Source organism: Vigna umbellata, chromosome 4, assembly GCF_029865625.1.
Source record: "Vigna umbellata cultivar VRB3 chromosome 4, Vumbellata_1.0, whole genome shotgun sequence".
Lineage (NCBI taxonomy): Eukaryota > Viridiplantae > Streptophyta > Magnoliopsida > Fabales > Fabaceae > Vigna > Vigna umbellata.
In genome coordinates, this window is record NC_142168.1 from 24,998,874 (window position 1) to 25,019,217 (window position 20,344).

General features: G+C 42.0%; 2 protein-coding genes and 1 pseudogene across 2 annotated transcripts; all 3 read right to left on the reverse strand.

Moving 5' to 3' along the window:
- Positions 1-6,116: 6,116 nt before the first annotated feature.
- Positions 6,117-7,028, reverse strand: LOC148199669 (uncharacterized). Its single transcript, XM_088112749.1, has one exon. It carries the CDS (start codon positions 7,026-7,028, stop codon positions 6,117-6,119), a length of 912 nt encoding a protein of 303 aa, XP_087968875.1.
- A 101-nt stretch (positions 7,029-7,129) lies between these two features.
- LOC124819887 (uncharacterized) lies at positions 7,130-10,644 on the reverse strand. The gene is made up of 3 exons (XM_088112750.1): positions 10,602-10,644; positions 8,812-10,406; positions 7,130-8,764 (listed from the first exon to the last, which is right to left on the reverse strand). The coding sequence occupies exons 1-3, from the start codon at positions 10,642-10,644 to the stop codon at positions 7,130-7,132; spliced, it is 3,273 nt and encodes a 1,090-aa protein (XP_087968876.1).
- Positions 10,645-11,275: 631 nt separating this feature from the next.
- Positions 11,276-14,615, reverse strand: LOC124819889 (receptor-like protein EIX2; annotated as a pseudogene).
- Between the last annotated feature and the right edge of the window lie 5,729 nt (positions 14,616-20,344).

Sequence of the window (20,344 nt, forward strand, 5' to 3'; positions counted from 1 at the left end):
ATCAAAATAATTTTTCAATTAACTAAATTCTTAAATCATCACTTTTTATGATATTATTTTATTTAGCTTGATTTCTTCTAATTGATTGACAACGAAGAATTATTTTTTTAAATTAATATTAAAATCTATTTTAAATACTTTTTATAAACAGTGAAGTTCAATCTAATGTATTACCTCTGCTGCCTACATTTCTAAAGGTCTAATGAACCAACTTTCTGTTAACGGAACTATTACTAAAGTGTAAATAAGGCCCAGAACCATCAACAGGATAACAAAGACATTTCAATATCTGCAGAATATCATCTGCGGATATCAATACTAAGCAGACATCTCAACAAAGAAAAAATATGCAAAAAGTTAGCTCGATCATATAACAAATCTTAAAAAAAAAAAAGATATCAAATGCAGATAATAGAATTTTGCATATTCAACATAGAGTTCCGATGAATGACATTAGACCTTAATCTCAATTTCGTCCTGTTTATATGTAAAATGTTAAAATAAAACGGATTAAATTTAAAAATTCAAGAGATAAAGTGAAAAATGCTACCTCCAAAACTAAATATTTACAAAGTACTTGAATCGTGCTATTGACAAAGAAAGTAGTCTTTTATAATGCCTTCGAATCTTGCTAATGAGAAAGAAAGTAGTCTTTTATAATGCCTTCTGTTTCGGATGTGTAGGGCCGTGTTGCTCCAAGTCTCCAAATTCTCCTGTGGTCTTGCTTCGGTGCCGGGTCCTCTCCTCAAGGCTTAGCTCTCCTCTCAATCCTGAGGGGCGGAGACCTGCAAAAGACTCTCCGATGCCAAAGTCAGTTTCAGAGCAATGGCTTTTCTCAGGGATAGCAATAAATGTGCATTCAATGTAACCTCTCTACCACTCACCGTGGACCTGTATTTATAGTTTTTGCTATGGGCTTGGGATTAGTGAAAAGTTAATCACGGCCCAAAATGGCCCAATAGCTTCTAATTTCTACTTACCTCCAGACCAGATTAATTTACCTAAGTCACAACGATTAGCCATTTGGCCGGTTAACGAGGTACGGGCGTCCGCCCGCGTGATATGGGCGTCCGCCTTACCCTATTCGATCCTTCACATTTATTTAATAGGTACTCTTCCAAGCCTCCAATGTCGGGGAAGGCGGACGGTCGTTGGCCCTTTGGATGACTCGGGCCACTAAACTGGGCGGACGCCCATTTACATGGGCGTCCTTCTGTACGGCGCCCGGCACTCTGGTACAGAGTTGACGCAGTGGCCATACATACTTTCCAGACGTTTCGTCTCTCGGCCTTCTCTTGACGAACACCTTTTGTGAGTGTAGAGAGTGCGGGGTTATCTTGTGGTGATAGAATTCCATGTGAGTTCTTCAAAGTTTTTCTTACAAACAGAGGTTCTATCCACTTGGGCGGACGGGCATTTAGTCCTTTGGGTGACGTGGGCATCGAAACGGGTGGATGGCCGCCTACTCGAGCATCCTTCCGTACGGCGCCCGGTACTCCCTGGTACATAAGCCCCCCAAGTCCTAGTGCACGTAGTGGACATAGGATTTTTAATGCGGCTCATGTTGGGCCAGGAACCCGCAATTGGGCTGTATCCAGTGGGCTTTTGTGTTTTGAATTTGGGCGGGAAAACATGTGGCACGTTCCCATTGATGGAAAACGAAACATCGCCAAATCCGGAGCGTTGGTCGTGCCAGATCTAGACGGCTAGGACGCGTCCAACGGTTATTAATCTTTTCCTATAAATAGCGGATGGGGTGAGGTCACTTTCACTCATCTTCCTTATTCAAGATTTCAAATTCTTTTTCCCACAGGTAATAAATGGCAATTGTGTCTATCGAGTCAGGTTCCGAGTCGTCGGGTGGAGCCCGGGAGGGGTCGGCGAGGGGCGGTGGCGATTCTTTGAGTTCGGTCTCTTCTCATTTTGTAGATGAGGTGGTTGGGTCTTCTGGGGCGGACCCTGAGGGACCGGTCTCGTCGGGCGACCGGATCTTTCATGGGGTGCCAATGTTCCTGCTCCAGGGCGGTATCCGTGTGGACGGGTCTCCTTTCGAGCCGGACGGTCAAGGGGTGGTGGTGTCTGAATGGGCTCCCCATGATCCTAGCCTGTATGCTTCCTCCTATGCTTTCCGCAAGGATTTAGAATGGAGGGTCAGCCGTACCCACATCGTCCGGGATATAGAAGATTCGAGGTTGATCCGGGCTGGGGTAACTTTGTTAAATGAAAGAGTCTTTTATGAAAAGAGGTCGAGTCCGGACGATTTCTTCTTCATGTATGTGACCTTCTTCACTCATCTTTTTGTCCGGGTGCCTTTTACCAAGTTTCAAACGGCCGTTCTTCGGGAGGCTAACGTGGCTCCCGCGCAGCTGCACCCTAACTCTTGGGCGGTCGTGCAGGCGTTTCTGGCGATGTGCCTGGCCGTGGGCGTCACTCCTACCACTCCGGTCTTCTTTCATTATTTCGAAGTCCGCCCTTCTCCCTCTGGCAGTTGGGTATCCTTCACGTTAGTTCGGGATAGGACCCTGTTCCGCCCCTTCTCTGATTCCTTCAAAAATTTTAAACAGCATTATTTCAAAATAATCATTGACAATGCCGGCCGCCATGAATTTTATGATGGTGAAGGGAAGCCGCTGTTCCCGTTTTACTGGACGAGAGACCCCCGACGAATAAAGGCGACTTCCATAGGGGCCTTAACAGCGCCCGACCTAGAGGCCGTGCGTACCATCAATGCCCTCTCCCGCCGAATCTCCGCCCGTCACTTGGTCGAATGCCTTAGTCTTGAGGATTGTGGACAAAAGGCGTTCGGTATGGTCTTGTTATATTGAGTGTGTTTGTCTTTCGTATACTGACGTTAATTTTTCTGAATTGCTCTGTTTCTTGCAGCACTGATGACGACTCCGGGTCCCCGCAAATCCAACTTCGTGGCCACTCGGAAGAAGTCTGGGGCCAGTTCGTCGACCGCTCGGCCGATGATTGTTCCAAACGTGCCCCTTCCTCCCCCTGCAGGGCGATCTTCTTCGGGCGGTCGCCATCCGACTATACGTCTAGCTCCGAAGGTAGGAGTCCCCCCTACTGATAAGACCGGGGGTTCAGGCATCAAAGTGCCGGGTCCCGATCCCCGACAAGAATTGGGGGCCGTCCAAGTGGACCCGTCATCAGAGGCGGCCACTGCCTCCGTTGATCCCTTGATACGCAAGAGAAAAGATCACGCTGCTGAGGGACGTAAAGACAAGGAGGGCTCCTCGTCTCGCTCATCTTCGAAGAAGGCCCGCAAGGGCAAAGACAAGGAGAAAGATCGGGAGAAGGTCCCGGCCGTTCCCTTGCCGGGCGGCATCTTCAGCCCGGAGTTTAGCATGAGCGGTCGAGCTAAGTTCCATATGAGCTCCTCCCAACGGGCGCTCATTGAGCCTCTTTCTGAGTTAGAGCTGACGAACGCCATGTTGGAGATGTCTACCCGGACGTCCGCCCTAGCCTGGTATCTAAAGGAGTTTGCTGATCGCCCGGAGTGGCGGAGGTTCGCGCCGAGCTCGACGCAGAAAAGAAAAACTCGGCCCTCCTTCAGCTAACCTTGGAGCAGATGGTCCTGACTCAAGATGATTACGATAAGAGGATTGAGAAGCTGGAGGCCGACCTCGAGAGGTCCCGGGAGGAGGCTGCTGAAAGCTTGACAGCCGCCCAGGTTGAGCGAGACCGGTTGACCGAGGAAGGGCATCAGCTGAAGGCGGAGGTAACCCGCCTAAGGGAGGCCGAGGCCGAGCGCACCAAAGCAAACGAGGCGCTTACTCTTGATGTTGCCAAGGCCAATGAGAAAATCGCTGAGTTGGAGTCGACAATCATGTTTGAGCATGAGGAGGGTTTCAACAAAGCCCTTCGCCAAGTGTCCCTTTTGGCGGGCATTCCAGAGCCGTATTCTCTTGGTGTTGATATTGAGAAGGACGTTTTTGATGGCGTCCTGGTGGATCTGAATGCTGCCGAGGAGGATGAGCCGACCGAGGAGGCCGGTGCCGGGGGAGATAGTTAGGATTTCTTTTATTTTTGTTTTTTGATGTGTATCATGTGGCCGCCCGCCCAACGTCTTGGATTGTCCAGAGGTTGGCCGGGCGGTCCTTTTGTAAATCCGGGCGCGTTTTAGCGCGAGTGATTAATACACAAGGGTTCTCTTATAATTTCGTATGTTTCATTATTCGCGCATTTAATTCTTTTGGTGGGGGTGTTTCCCTTATAAAATTAATTGAAATTCCATTCATAGTCCGGTCCTTATTCGGGCGGACGGTATCGTTTAACTTTTGGGTTCGTTTGAACGTTTATTACCCGACCTAGCCGAGTGATTCTCAGAGGAACACTTCCGCCAGCTTGGTCTTTATGGGGCGGACAGTCCCCAGTTGAGAGTTGTTCCCAGAAGAACACTCTAAGTTATTCCCGGAGGAAAACTTTCGTCTTGGTCTTTATGGGGCGGACGGTCCCCAGTTGAGAGTTATTCCCGGAAGAACACTCTAAGTTATTCCCGGAGGAAAACTTTCGTCTTGGTCTTTATGGGGCGGACGGTCCCCAGTTGAGAGTTGTTCCCAGAAGAACACTCTAAGTTATTCCCGGAGGAAAACTTTCGTCTTGGTCTTAATGGGGCGAACGGTCCCCAGTTGAGAGTCGTTCCCGGAAGAACACTCTAAGTTATTCCCGGAGGAAAACTTTCGTCTTGGTCTTTATGGGGCGGACGGTCCCCAGTTGAGAGTCGTTCCCGGAAGAACACTCTAAGTTATTCCCGGAGGAAAACTTTCGTCTTGGTCTTTATGGGGCGGACGGTCCCTAGTTGAGAGTTGTTCCCGGAAGAACACTCTAAGTTATTCCCGGAGAAAAACTTTCGTCTTGGTCTTTATGGGGCGGACGGTCCCCGATGGAAGACCCTTTGCCAACCTAGTCTTTGCAGAATGAAATTACTGTTGCATGAGAAATATCCTGTCATTCATTCATATGAAATAACTGTACATGTCATCAACATGTAGAATTTAGCTAAAATAAAATTTCAGGTGCGTGGCGTTCCAAGTGTTGGGGATGGGGCGTCCGTCCATCCGTTCCAACCTGTACGCCCCGTTTCCTAGGGCCTCCATTATTCGAAACGGCCCTTCCCATTTGGCGGCAAACTTTCCATGCGCTGGGTTTCGACGGGCGTCACCCGCTTTTCTCCACACCAGGTCCCCTTCCTGGAAGCTCCTTGGCCGGACTTTAGAGTTGTATTTTCTTTCAACCATGCGCTTGCATGCTTCGGCCCTCAATACCGCTCGGTCTCGCCGTTCGTCCAGAGAATCTAGTTCGATTCTTAGCTCTTGGTCGTTGAGGTGTAAGTCTTCAACCTGTCGCCTGAACGACGGTTCGCCCAGCTCGACTGGCAACATGGCATTAGTACCATAAGTTAAGTTAAAGGGGGTTTCGCCTGTGGTTCCGTGAGGCGTGCATCTATACGCCCATAGGACTTCGGGTAACTCGTCCACCCACGCTCCCTTCCTTTCTCCTAAACGTCGCTTGAGCTCCGAGACTATGGTCTTATTCATCGCTTCTGCTTGCCCGTTCGTCTGGGGGTGCTCTACTGAGCTGGTAACGTGCTTAATCCCCAATCCCTTGAAGAATTCGGCGAGTTTCTTGTCGATAAACTGCCGGCCGTTATCCGTAATGATAGATCGAGGGAGGCCGAAACGACATATCAACTTCCAGCAGAACTTCTGGACCTGGGCGGCCGTGATGGTTGCCAGGGGCTCGGCCTCTACCCATTTGGTGAAGTAATCCACCGCCACCAGAAGGAAGTTCTTCTGAGCCCGCCCTACTGGGAACGGTCCTACGATGTCCATACCCCATTGGGCGAACGGCCAGGGGGATGAGATCGAATGTAATGCGTACGGCGGTAGGTGGGAGTTGTTGGAATGCTCTTGGCAACGGATGCATTTTTTGACGAACGCCCTGGCGTCTGCTTCCATGGTAGGCCAGTAATATCCGGCTCTCAGTAGCCGGGCTTTTAGCGTTCGCCAACCTGTATGAAGGCCGCAAATGCCATTGTGGAGTTCGTCCATAACGTAATGCGCTTCTGCCTCTCCCAAGCATTTAAGGAGGGGGGAGGAGAATCCTCTTCAATACAAGTCGTCCCCCACCACAAGATACCGAGCGACCTTCTTGGCTTCGCTCGGTCTTACCGTCAGTCCTTCGTCCTGGCGGGTCATGACTTCTCTGATTTCCGTGCGCCAATCTTGTCCTCCGCCGGACACTGCCGGACACTCCACTGAAGGCTGAAGTAGGACTTGCCGCACGACAGTAGTCAACTGTCCCTTTTCTTTTCCCGAACTGAGCTTAGACAGTATGTCAGCCCTCGTGTTTTGTTCCCTGGGGATGTGTTGTATGTCAACCTTATCGAACGCTTTTGCGAGCTCTGTTGCTCGTTGGTAATACCGCAATAGACGCTCCTCCCGGACTTGGAAGTGGCCATTCATTTGGCCTACGACTAGTTCTGAGTCTGTCCGGCAGGTTATCTTCCTCGCCCCCATGTCTTTCGCCAGCCCAAGGCCGCCCACCAGGGCCTCATACTCGGCCTGATTGTTTGATACTTTGAACTTGAAGATCAGGGAGTGTTGCAGTAAGAATCCATTGGGGCCTTCGAGGACGATGCCGGCCCCGCTGATCGATCGACCTGATGCTCCATCCACATACAAGTTCCACTCGTCCTGGCCGGACGGTGGTAGCTCGGCCGCGAAATCCGCCAAGTGTTGGCCTTTGACCGACCCTCTCGGCTCGTACCGTAAGCCGAATTCTGAGAGCTCTACCGCCCATGCCACCATCCGTCCGGCTAAGTCCGGCTTTCTGAGGATCTTGGAAATAGGGAAGTCGGTCCTGACTATGACCTGATGACTTTGGAAGTAAGGGCAGAGCCTTCGAGACGCGTTTAACAAGGCCAGCGCCACCTTCTCTACCCGTTGATAACGGGTTTCGGCGTCTAGGAGCGTTCGACTCACAAAGTAAATTAGCCTCGCTTGAGGCTGTTCCTGCATCAACACGGCGCTAATGGCCGTCTCTGATACCCCCAGAAAAATGTGCAAGTCTCCTCCGACTACCGGGCGGTTCACTACCGGCGGGTTGACAAGGATGGTTTTTACATCTTGAAACGCTCGTTCGCACTCGTCGTCCCACACTGGGCGGCTCCTTTCTTCAGTTTCTGCAGGACAGGTCTCATTCTTTCCGCCAGCTTGGGGATAAATCGCGACAAGGCGGTGAGGCGTCCGACCAGTCTTTGGATTTCCTTAAGGGTAGCCGGACTTTGCATTTGCAGTATCGCGTCACACCTGTCCGGGTTGGCCTCAATCCCCCTGGATGTCAACATGAAGCCCAAGAACTTTCCGGCAGCAACCCCAAATGTACACTTGGCCGGGTTTAGGTGCATGCCGAATTTCCTTACCTGGCGAAACACCTCTTCAAGGTCCCTAATGTGTTCCTCTCCATCCGAGGACCGGACTACCATGTCATCCACATACACGTCCATGCACCGGCCAATCTGTTCCTGGAAGATCCTGTCCATCAGGCGTTGGTATGTCGCCCCCGCGTTCTTCAGGCCAAATGGCATTACTTCGTAACAGAAATTAGCTTTCTCCGTGATGAACGCCGTTTTTTCGACGTCCGACCCATACATGGGTATCTGGTTATACCCGGAGTAAGCATCCAAGAAACTTAAAACCCGATGCCCGGATGCGCCGTCAACCAGGGCGTCTATGCTGGGTAGGGGGTGAGAGTCTTTGGGGCAAGCTTTGTTCAAGTCCGTGTAATCAGTGCACATGCGCCACTTCCCACTTGCTTTCTTCACCATTACTACGTTAGCCAACCACGTAGTATATGTGACCTCTCGGACAAACCCAGCTTCCCTCAATTTCCTCACTTCCTCTTGAACGGCCTCTCGTTTCTCTTCGCCCATCCTCCGCTTCTTCTGTGCGACCGGGCGTGCGTCTTTGAAGAGTGAGAGTTTGTGGCACATGACCGCGGGATGGATCCCTGGCATGTCGGCCGCCGTCCAGGCAAATAAATCCCTATTTTTCCATAGGATTGCCCTCAACTCCTTTTCCAAGCCAGGATTCATTTCTCTGGCGATGACGGTCGTCTGGGTAGGATCCCTTCCTATTAAAACAGGTTGGGTTTCTCCCATTGGTTCTAGGCGATCCTCCGTGTTCGTCCTGGGATCGAGATCCGCCATGGCCACCTCCGAACCGACCGCCCTCCGCTTCGATTGCCGGGTGTGCAACTTCAATCCCGCAGCATAGCACTCTCGGGCCGTCTTTTGGTCCGCCCGAACAGTGCATATAGCTCCCTTCTCGGAGGGATACTTCATCGTGAGGTGGGGCGTCGAGACAATTGCTCCGAACGCGTTCAAGCATGGCCGTCCGAGTAATGCATTATACGAGGTGTTAGCCTCGACCAGCAGATATCGAACCCTTTCCTCCTCACTGGAACGGCTGGTTCCCAACCTCGTCCTCAACTCCAAATATCCTCTGGTATCAACCCTTTCCCCCGCAAACCCCACTATTTGCCCGTCATACGGGACGATAAGGTCCTCTAAGATGTCCATTTGCAGGAAATTTTTCCAGTAAAGGATGTTGACCGAACCTCCCTGGTCGACCAGGACTTTGCTGATTCCGTACCACGCTATCTCGGCGGTTATGACCATCGGGTCGTCCTGATCGGGATCAGGTGCGTGGAAATCTTCGTCCGAGAAAGTGACGGGCGACATGGTGCGACGTGGCTGGTCCACCACATGTACCGACTGGAGGGCTCGTATATGACGCTTACGAGCCGAAGAGGATGATCCTCCCCCGCGAACCCTCCAGAGATTGTGTTGATGTGTCCCCGCAGGGGACGTTCTCGACTTCGGCTGCGGCTGCGGCTGGGCCGGCGTTCTGAGCGAGGTCGCTCGGTCCTTGAATTCCTCGGCCTGTTCGAACGGTAAGCCGATCGCTGGACAGGCCGGTCGGCTTGTTTTGGAGGGCGCTCATAACGGATGTACCCTTGGAGCTTTCCCGCCCGGATGAGCTCCTCTATTTTGTCCTTAAGGGCCGCGCACTCCTCAGTGGTGTGACCCATATTCTTGTGATAAGCACAGTGCTTGCTTCCGTCTGCTCCCTTCGGAGTTGGACACCCTTCCGGCTCCCGTATCAGGTCCGCGCTAAGCGCCTCCCTTAGAATCTTCTCCCTTGAGGTGTTCAGAGGAGTGTACTGCTGGAAGCGAGGTCCCTTTTTCTGTTCTTTGTGCCTAGGGCCGGACGGTCTTCCCGCCGAGGTAGCGGGCTTACCACCGTCCGCTCTTTCTCCCCTGGCCTCCTGGTTTTCCCTCTTGTACGAGAGCTTCATCTCCTCCACCCTTATTTCGTCTGCCGCTCGCTCTCTCAGCTCCTCCATCGTTTTGGGTGCTCGCCTGCAGACACTATCCTTAAACGGCCCTGGTTTGAGAGCCGGTAAGATATAGTGGAGAGCGAGTTCTGGCGTCAAACTTTTCACGCGCCGGACGGTTTTTTGGTACCTATCCATAAACGTCCGTAGTGTTTCATCCTTCCCTTGCTTGAGGGTCATTAATTCGAAGACAGTCAAGTCTTGGGCACTACTTGCCGCGAATTGTTTGACAAATAGTTGTTTCAACCCAACAAAGTTCTCTATGGAATTGGGAGGGAGGGCGTTGAACCATTCCACTACTTCGTCCTCCAACGAGAGCGAGAACGCTCGGCACCAAATGGCGTCATTGCCCGTTCTGAATGCCATTGCATTTGAGAACGTCTTTATATGGGACTCGGGGTCCGTCGTCCCATTATACATCTTGAATTGTGGAGCCACAAATTGTTCCGAAATTTGGACGTTCATTATGTTTTGGGTGAATGGGAGTAATAAAGTGGACGGGGGTTCCGACTTTACTATCATTCGTCCGTCCTCGGCGGCGCTCTCAGCGTGCACCGATTTAACTTTACTTCCCTCCGCCTCAGACCCGGTAGGCCTCCAGGTGCTATCACGCTCGGTGTCTTGAGGCGTGCGTTCTTCCGCCGCCGCCTTTCCTTTATCCTTCGCTCGCTCCTCTCCTCCATCCGCCCTTCCAACCTCCCGGGCTATCCGGGCTTCACAATCGGCCTTTACGGCCGTCAGTTCGTCCTCGTGACGTTGTTGCATTTCGTCCATTTTTTGCTGCAGGGCTCGGATCATCTCAACGGGGTCGTCCACACTCATGTTTCTCGTGGTCACCATTGGGTTGTTGAAATCACACGGCCCCACGGTGGGCGCCAAATGTTTCGGATGTGTAGGGCCGTGTTGCTCCAAGTCTCCAAATTCTCCTGTGGTCTTGCTTCGGTGCCGGGTCCTCTCCTCAAGGCTTAGCTCTCCTCTCAATCCTGAGGGGCGGAGACCTGCAAAAGACTCTCCGATGCCAAAGTCAGTTTCAAAGCAATGGCTTTTCTCAGGGATAGCAATAAATGTGCATTCAATGTAACCTCTCTACCACTCACCGTGGACCTGTATTTATAGTTTTTGCTATGGGCTTGGGATTAGTGAAAAGTTAATCACGGCCCAAAATGGCCCAATAGCTTCTAATTTCTACTTACCTCCAGACCAGATTAATTTACCTAAGTCACAACGATTAGCCATTTGGCCGGTTAACGAGGTACGGGCGTCCGCCCGCGTGATATGGGCGTCCGCCTTACCCTATTCGATCCTTCACATTTATTTAATAGGTACTCTTCCAAGCCTCCAATGTCGGGGAAGGCGGGCGGTCGTTGGCCCTTTGGATGACTCGGGCCACTAAACTGGGCGGACGCGCATTTACATGGGCGTCCTTCTGTACGGCACCCGGCACTCTGGTACAGATTTGACGCAGTGGCCATACATACTTTCCAGACGTTTCGTCTCTCGGCCTTCTCTTGACGAACACCTTTTGTGAGTGTAGAGAGTGCGGGGTTATCTTGTGGTGATAGAATTCCATGTGAGTTCTTCAAAGTTTTTCTTACAAACAGAGGTTCTATCCACTTGGGCGGACGGGCATTTAGTCCTTTGGGTGACGTGGGCACCGAAACGGGTGGATGGCCGCCTACTCGAGCATCCTTCCGTACGGCGCCCGGTACTCCCTGGTACACCTTCGAATCTTGCTATTGAGAATTAAATTATAACCATCTATAAATTAAAATAGATCAAACAATACATTTGAACAAGTATAAATAATCCAAATTAACTTCCATGTTTTATAATTTTATTTTTCACCACATTAGATATTGTACTGACATTACAAAAAGTATTGAAGTTTGAACCACACATGATCAAGGAAATGAAAATAGGCATAACGCCATGATCTCCAAATGAACAAAGGACCAACTACTATCCAAAATCCCATCACAAATCCAAATGTCATGCCCACAAAAAATAAGTTAACTCCATGCCTATCACTCCCTTCATAACTAAGAATTTTGTCATCGGAGCTGCAATATTGACGGGTAGTGGTGGACCACAGAGATTGTTGCCAACAAATTTGGAGGCATCAAAGGTTTGTAACTGAGTTCCTGTCGGAATTTTTCCATTCAAATGATTATTAGACAAGTCTACATTGCTTAGAAAGTTCAATTTGGAAATGGTTGGAGGGATTTCACCAGAAAGTTTATTCCTTGAGAAATCAATGGACAACAATGATTCCATGTTACCAATGTTTTGTGGAATGTGACCAATAAGTTGGTTGTGAGACAAGTTCAAATATAACAAACCATTTAGATCTGTGATTTCTCTCGGTATTTCTCCTAATAATTCGTTATTTGACAAATCAATGCTTGTTACCAACCCGAGAATTTTTCCGTACTCATCTCCTCTTCCTTTCAACCAAAGAAGAACGGTGACCTTATTATACTGTGAATAATTTATAATAGAAGAATAGATAAGAGGAATTGTACTCTTGTTCATCTGTGTCATGGCCTTCAAGTTATTAAAACAAGTAGGTATGTTTCCAGTCAAATTATTTTGTGCAAGGTCTAACACTTGAAGAAGACTCATATCACAAATCTTATTAGGAATATGACCATAAAATCTATTTGACCGCAGGATAAGAACCTTCATATCTAGAAAACTTTCTCCAACCCAACTTGGAATTCTTCCTGAAAAATCATTTTCTCCAAGATCCAACAAAATCAACTTGTTATTCTTTTTCAAAATTGTAGGAAATGTTCCCGAAAGCAAGCTTTTGCGGATGCGTAAAGATGTTAGCTCTGTCAACGAACCAATGGATTGGGGAATTTCCCCAACAAAATTATTGCTTTGTAAATTTACATCCGATAGAAATGGCCAAATTCCCCAACAATCGGGTATTTCCCCTGATAAGTTATTCGATGCAAGATTGAGAATTTCTAAATTCATTGGCTTCTCTTGATTTTTGCATAAAAAATCATCCATGAATTTAGAGAATGAATTGCTTGAAAGGTCCAACACACCCACACGATTTGAAATTGAGGGAAGTTTGCCACAAAAGTTATTTGCACTTAGATCAACAATTGGGATAGATATTGGATTCTTTAATGTAGTCCCAAGCTCACCATGGATATGATTATGAGAGAGATTTAGAAAATCAGCTTGTGAAAATGCTTTCCAAAACCAATGAGGAATAGAATCAAAAATCGCCGTGTTAGACATCGCTATATACTCAAGTTTGTCTTGATACTGAATCCATGAAGGAAAGTTGCGACCTAACTGCCAAGAACTCATATCCAAATAAGTAAGTTGAAAAGTAGGATGCCAATGGGGACCCACTTCTAAAGTCAAATTGTTTCCTGCTGCAGAAAAATGACTTAAGCTCACAAGATTTGGGAAATGGTTTTCCATGACTACTCCTTCAAAGCAGTTATAATATAATCAATATCAAGATATGACAATTTAAAAAGTGATCCAAGACTTTCAAATGGATTTCCACTAAGTTGATTGTTGGACAAATAAAGATATCTCAGTGATGAAAGTTTTCCAAGTGATACTGAAAGATTGCCTGAAAGTTGAGAGCTTTGAAAATCAAGCGTTCTGAGTCCATGGGAAATACAAGGAGTAAGAATATCTAAAATTTCATTAATATGCTGGTTGACTTTGAGATGTGAGAAATGTATTACCCTTAAGTTGCATAGATAACCAAAAGAAGTTGGAATCGGACCTTCAAGTTGATTGTTTGACAGATCAAGTGAAAGTAGAGAAGTCACATTTCCTAGGGCATCAGAAATAGTCCCTTCTAAGTTGTTTCTTGATAGGTCCAAGATCTTTAGATTAGGAAAACTACTGTAAAACCAATCAGGTATAGAATATGAGAATGAATTTCCACACAAGTTAAGATTTTCAAGTAGTGTGAGGTTTTGAAGTCCATAAGGAATTGGACCTTCAAAGTGGTTATCATGTAAAGAAAGAGAAACCAGATTTTTCAGTCCAAATACCCACTTTGGAACCGAAGAAATTGTTGAAAAATAGGAAAGATCAAGAGTGACGAGAGTCGAGAAGTTAAGAAAGGATGGTTGATTGTATGGAGGCAGTGTACATCCTGACAATTGTAGGTGCATCAAAGAAGAAAGAGCTTGCAGAATGTGGGAAAAATCAAACGATTGGGATAGGTTTGTACCTCCCAAATCAAGATATTCAAGTTTTGAAAGACTTGACAACCAATCATCATTTCCAAGAGAATAACCACTTCGAAGATCAAGGTAAAGCAAGTTGGAAAGATTTCCAATTTGAGAGGGAATAGTTCCATTGACAACATAACTTAGGTCTAGATACACCAAATTGGAAAGATTACCAATCTGGGGAGGAATGTTGCCCATAAATCCAGAATCAGAGAGGTCCAAATGAATTAAAGTGGTCATTGAGCCAAGAAAAGAAGGAATTGCCATGTCTCCTCCAAATGACTGAATGTTCCCCAAGTCAAGATAACAAAGCTTGGAAAGACTTGACAACCAATCAACATTTTCATAAAATAGATATTCAGCATAATATCCTCTGAGGTCGAGGTGGAGCAAGTTGGAGAGATTTCCTATCTGAGGAGGAATTGTTCCGTTGGCAGCATAAGAGAAATCAAGGTAGACTAAATTGGATAGATTTCCAATCTGAGGAGGAATGTTCCCCATGAATCCAGCATGAGAGAGGTTGAGATGAGTTAAGGAAGTGATTGTTGCAATAAAAGAAGGAATTGGCTTCCTATCAAATAGATTGCCGCTGAAATCCAAGTAATTCAAATGCTTCAAATCAACCAAACAAGGATTTATCTCTCCACGGAATGCCCTTCTACTATACTCTTTGTATGCTTCTTCATAAACTTCTTCGTAAGTTTCATCTATCAGGTTCTCATCGAGAGAGGAAGAAGGAAATGGAGTGCTGAGGTGAAGCTGTGCAACGTGGGATGTGACGTTGTTGCAGAGAACTCCATACCAATGGCAACAATTGGGATTGACAGAAGCATTCCAAGAAGAAAGTCTATTTGAAGGATCTATGAGATGATGCTTCAACTTCATCAGTGTCTCTCTCTCACTTCCAATGCACACTGTCCCTCTGCACATACCAAAGGTTGACATAGAAAGTGAATAAAGAAACAGAAGGATGAAAAAGGAGGAAGTCATTTTTACACAAAAGCTAATATAAAGAAGAAAGTGTTGTTTTCATTAGAAAGAAGCAGTTATGGGTTCTGCATAAGCATCTGTCTATCAATTTTAACAAGTAGGAAAAATACATACGTTATCTATTTAACAAATAAATTTTTTTACACTAAAAGTATAAAATCAAATTGACTTGTGAGAAGGGTAACATATTTTGTATATTCTATTCCAAATCTGTCAATTTAAAAAAATGGAAGTAGTCCAACCCAATTTATGAATTATGAAATTAGCACATGGGGGGAAGGAAATGCAGAAATTCAAATCAAAAGACTTTTAAAGTCAAATCCATTAGAAATCGAGATGTTGATTTTTCTCATGTAATGTACTATATGGAAATGTAAATGAGAATCACATATTTAAATAAGTTGTTAACTTTATTCAATTAAAATAATGTATTCAAAATTTGAGAGACCTTGGCTATAAAAAAACCAACTCATTGGTTGACTCATTCTTTTTTAACTATTACTTCACAACAGCGATTATTTTTTATTATTTTAGAATAGCCGGGTGAATTAAAACATGAAAAAAAGTTCTTCTAACAATTTTTTTTATAACATTTTGAGAACATGTATATGTAATAATTTGTGATTGATTTGTTTTAAATATTTTTCTAAAATTAAATTCAAGCTGATCAATAAAGTGATAACACGAGCCACGTAGATACGTTGTAAAAAAGTTATTAAAAATAGTTGTTAACAATCCTTAAAATATATTAAGGAGGCAGTGTAACAGACTAAAACTTGACATAAAAACATATTATATGAAAATGTATGAATGAAATCGACGAGAATCATATATTTAAACAACTTAACATTATTCAATCAAAATAGTTTTACAATTAACTAAATTAAAGCATTTTGATGATATTATTATTTCTTCCCTAATTAATAGACAACGAAGAATTATTTTTTAAAATTAATATTAAAATCAATTTTCAAAGACTCTTTAGAAACAAACACTCAAGTTCACATTAAATGTATTATCTCTCCCTACATTTTTAAAGGTATTTGTTTTTGTTTCTTCTTTTTATAAATTTCATTGAATCTTTTCTACACTTTAAATGTGTTTTAAGTTTATATGGATTTCTTACTCCTCGTCCATTTCATGAGTTAGAAAATTAAACACATAAATAACATAAAAAGAAAAAAAAATGGAAGTAGTACAACCCATTCTAGAAAACCAGACATGTCTTTCTAGAGAAATGTTAGAATCCTATTACATCGATTATGAGAATAACCAAGTCATAAATGTAGGACAGAATAATATCTTATAATCTAAACTGTATGACATGTAGGACAGAATAATAAATATACAACTCATACAAATACCTAACTATAAAGATATTTTTTAATTCTTTTTTCAAATTTTGTTTTCATTATCAATTGTTTTAAAAAGTTATTTGTTTAAAATGCATGTGTAGATTTTACATTTCTGGTTTACTATGATTTTTATTTTTCAAAGCTTCTATCTATTTTTCACATGTGTAGAAGAAAAAAACGATTATGACAGAGAGACTTTGAATTATTAGTGTTTGTTGTATTTGACGTGTTAGAAAATTGGTTCACCCATTTACCATAGAAAATGGACGAAATAAAGACATTAGTGATCGTAGTGTTTGAATTGTTCGTCCACACAAAATGTTGGCATTCAAAACTCTCTGTCTTTTTGTCATTTGGTTTACTTATATGTTACAATTTTCTTCTTCCAATCCTTTTTTTTTTCTTTTCATTATTTTCATTTTGGTAAGTATTATGCTCTTTATTTCAATTTTTTTAATTCATAAAATTTGAACACCAATATTCATAAAATTTGAACACACAGCAAAAGTTATATTTAATTATAGTAATGTTTTATAAACTCTTTTCTACACTTTAAATGTGTTTTTATTCGCATGGATTTCCTATTCCTCGTCCATAATTGTAAGTTAGAAAATTATAGAAAGAAAAATGGAAGTAGTCCAACCTATCAAATTATGATATTCTGAGAAGAAAATAATGCAGAAAATGATATCAAATATATTTAGTTTCCTCATGTAATCTATTATATGAGAATGTATGAAAGAAATAAACGAGAATCATATATTTAAACAAGTTAACTTTATTCAATCAGGTTCTAATTGCATCTTATTATAAAAATAAAATATTGAATATTTTATTTAACATGTATTTTTGTGAGTAAAATATTTGGTTTAGAGTTGCGTTCAACCTTCTCACGTTCTAATTACTCTTAATTTCAAATTATAAAAATTATAAAATATTATGCACATTATGGTTGAGAGCTGCGTCAGGTTCTACCGACTCTTAATTTTAAATTATAAAATATTATACACAGTATGGTTCAGATCTGCGTTCAATCTTGTCAGGTTCTACTGACTCTTAATTTTAAATTATAAAATATTATGCACAGGATGATTCATAGCAGTGTTCAACCTTGTGAGCTTCTAACCACTCTTAATTTTAAATTATAAAAATTATAAAATATTATGCCCATATCTCAACCTTGTCAAGTTCTAACCACTCTTAATTTTAAATTATAAATATTATAAAATATTATGCACACTATGAGTTCAGAGTTGTGTTCAATCTTGTGAGGTTGTACCGACTCTTAATTTTAAATTATAAAATATTATGCACAGTATGGTTCAATGTTGCGTTCAACCTTGTCAAGTTCTACCGACTCTTAATTTTAAATTATAAAATATTATGCACAGGATGATTCAGAGCTGCTTTCAACCTTGTCACGTTCTAACGACTCTTAATTTTAAATTATAAAATATTATGGTGCGTTCAACCTTGTCAGGTTCTAACAACTCTTAATTTTAAATTATAAAAATTATAAAATATTATGCACATAATGGTTCAGAACTGCGTTCAACCTTGTCAGGTTGAACCGACTCTTAATTTTAAATTATAAAATATTATGTACAGTATGGTTGAGAGTTGTGTTCAACTTTATCAGGTTCTACCGACTCTTAATTTTATATTATAAAATATTATGCATAGGATGGTTCATAGCTGCGTTCAACGTTGTCACATTCTAACGACTCTTAATATTAAATTATAAAATATTATACAGAGATGGTTCAGAGCTGCATTCAACCTTCTCAGGTGCTACCAACTCTTAATTTTAAGTTAAAAAATATTATGCACAGGATGTTTCGGAGTTGCGTTCATCCTTCTCAAGATTTTATCCCATTACCGTCTCTTAAGATTTTATACAGGAATCTCCACTTGATTCTCTTGCTCACATTTAAAAAAATACATTATCCCTTCTAGATGGAAATTACATTCACAAAAATGCAAGGAGAAGTAGGCAGACAATCAAATATTCTGTCAAATAATTTATTATTTATCATTCTTGATTATTCACTATATTAATTTTCTTTTATAATGTAATATTACAATAATTACTGTAATTATTCATCATTTTATGAAAGTATTTGTCTGTATTACTAAAATTATAGAATCTTGATGGTACATGATCAATGCAAATCATGACATCCTATACTTAAGCCAGTTAATATTATCCATAATTCCAACGATAAAAGATTCAACAATTCCAATCCATATTCAACATATTATATCACCTTCATATAATACAAAATCAATAAAATAATTAACTTTACTTCGTACATAATATTCATCATCCACTCTCTTAAGATTAATAATTAATATCTATATAAATACAACAACAACAATAAATTTTAATGTAAAATATAAATATAAATAAACTTAATTTTGTTAAAAATATTTAATAAAAATGTTTTAATTTTAATAAAAATATTTGTGTAACATTTATACAAAAATTAAATTTGATTTCAATTTGAAGAGGAACAAAATTGATTGATTGTTAAAAGAATTGGCATTGAATTGAGAAAAAAATAAAAATATAAGGACCAAATTGAGAGTAAGGCATTGACACGAAGCGTGATATTGGCCCACGTATAGGGACCAAATATGTATTGTCACTAGCCCATCATACTACTACTGCCAATGGCCCACGATACCAACTTGACACTTGACATATTTTTTATTTTTAAAAAGAATTTAAAATTTTAGAAAAATTAAAAAAAATCTCTAACACGTGACACCTCTTTAAGATCATTAGTACATTAAATGTAAGATCCGAGAAAATATGGGTATTAAAAATATGTTAGTTCTGAGACTTTCGTCTTTCTATTTGGTAATTAATGATCTTATGTTTACATATTTATTAAGACATAATTATTATGTTAATTTTTTTGATTATATTTATATTTCTACCTAGGGGTAAAAGGGTCTTTTACATTTTATTAATTAGGTGCAAAAATTGAATTAGGGGGTGTAGGAAGTAAAAGAGTTGGATTAAATAAAACAATTAAAGGTTAGAAAACATGAGATATAATAAGAGATAAAATATTAAAGATAGAGTAGAGTTGATTTATAAATAATAACATATAGAGAAAGGAAGATATATGTGTTTAGAAACCCTAAAAACTCAAAATCAAAGGAGAAACATAGGAGAGAGACTTGTGGGAGAGAAGAGAAAGAGCAACACAAACCGTTAGTGCAAAAGAAGATTTGTGACTTTTGGAAGTGTAGATAAAACTTTAGGATTGACCAATGTATGGGAAAACTTATCTTTGTTTTATTGTATGATGAATGTGGATATATATTTGATTTTCTTTGGAAGTAGGATGAATGTTTTATTGCATTTACATATTTGTTAATTTAATTTGAATATTTCATACCATAGATGGATATTTATGTGTTAATTTTGTTGTTGAATGTTTGGTAGATTTTATAAATTATATCTTTTTAGACTAATAAACATTGGTGTATTATTATTATGTTGATACAAATATGCTTTTCGCCTAATTGAATAATTCACATAACAATATTATGTGAATTATTGTAGTGTAAATTTCTTGTTATATACTTTGATCTTATTTATTTATATTTCAATTATTATGTTGCCACATCTCTTTTTTTTCTAAGCTGTAGCAAAGAAGAATGGAGGAAATTGGTTCACCCATGACCATAGAAAATGGAGGAAATAATCATTGTAGTGTGCACATTTGATAGGTTAAATTAAATATTAGCTAATTAATAATAAGGTAACGTATCAAAGACTTTAAATTATAGTGCTGTATTTTACGGGTTAGAAAATTGGTTCCCCATTACCATAGAAAAAATGGAGGAAATGAAGACATTAATCATTGTAGTGTGCATATTTAATGGGTTAAATTCTACTTCCAAAATGTTCACATTCAAAAGTAGTGCGGTCAAAATGGCTACTCGGCCCAGTCCAACCCGGCCCAGCCCACCACGGGTTGATCACTTAGTGAGTCAACTTAACCCGGTTCATTTATTAGCAAGCCAAAAAAATTCAAACCTGGCTCGACCCATCACGGATTGGTGGGTTAAACGGGTTGACTCGCTAGTTCACTTAATTATAATTTTTTTAAAATACAAAAAATTAAAATTACAAACTTTTTGCAACCCAACATTAAGCAACAACAGATTCCTCTATTTCGATTTCACTTGTAATATATGTTCTTTCAATTCCAATTTCTCTTTTCGCTATTTGTTGCTTTCAATTGTTGAAGTAAGATGTTTCATTAGGGTTTTTGAAGAAAATGTGTTTGCTTGTTATGCGGTAAAGCAACAAATCAGGGGATAAATTCTCATTGCGACATGTCTGGGGAACGAGCA

Bases quoted from the DNA above. Each gene is read 5' to 3' on its own strand.
- LOC148199669 (XM_088112749.1), bottom strand. From the start codon at position 7,028: ATGCAGGAACAGCCTCAAGCGAGGCTAATTTACTTTGTGAGTCGAACG.
- LOC124819887 (XM_088112750.1), bottom strand. From the start codon at position 10,644: ATGGCTAATCGTTGTGACTTAGGTAAATTAATCTGGTCTGGAG. The intron at 10,407-10,601 runs GTAAGTAGAAAT...AGTCTTTTGCAG, and splicing joins TAAATTAATCTGGTCTGGAG to GTCTCCGCCCCTCAGGATTG. The intron at 8,765-8,811 runs GTAAGCGTCATA...GTGGTGGACCAG, and splicing joins AGGATCATCCTCTTCGGCTC to CCACGTCGCACCATGTCGCC.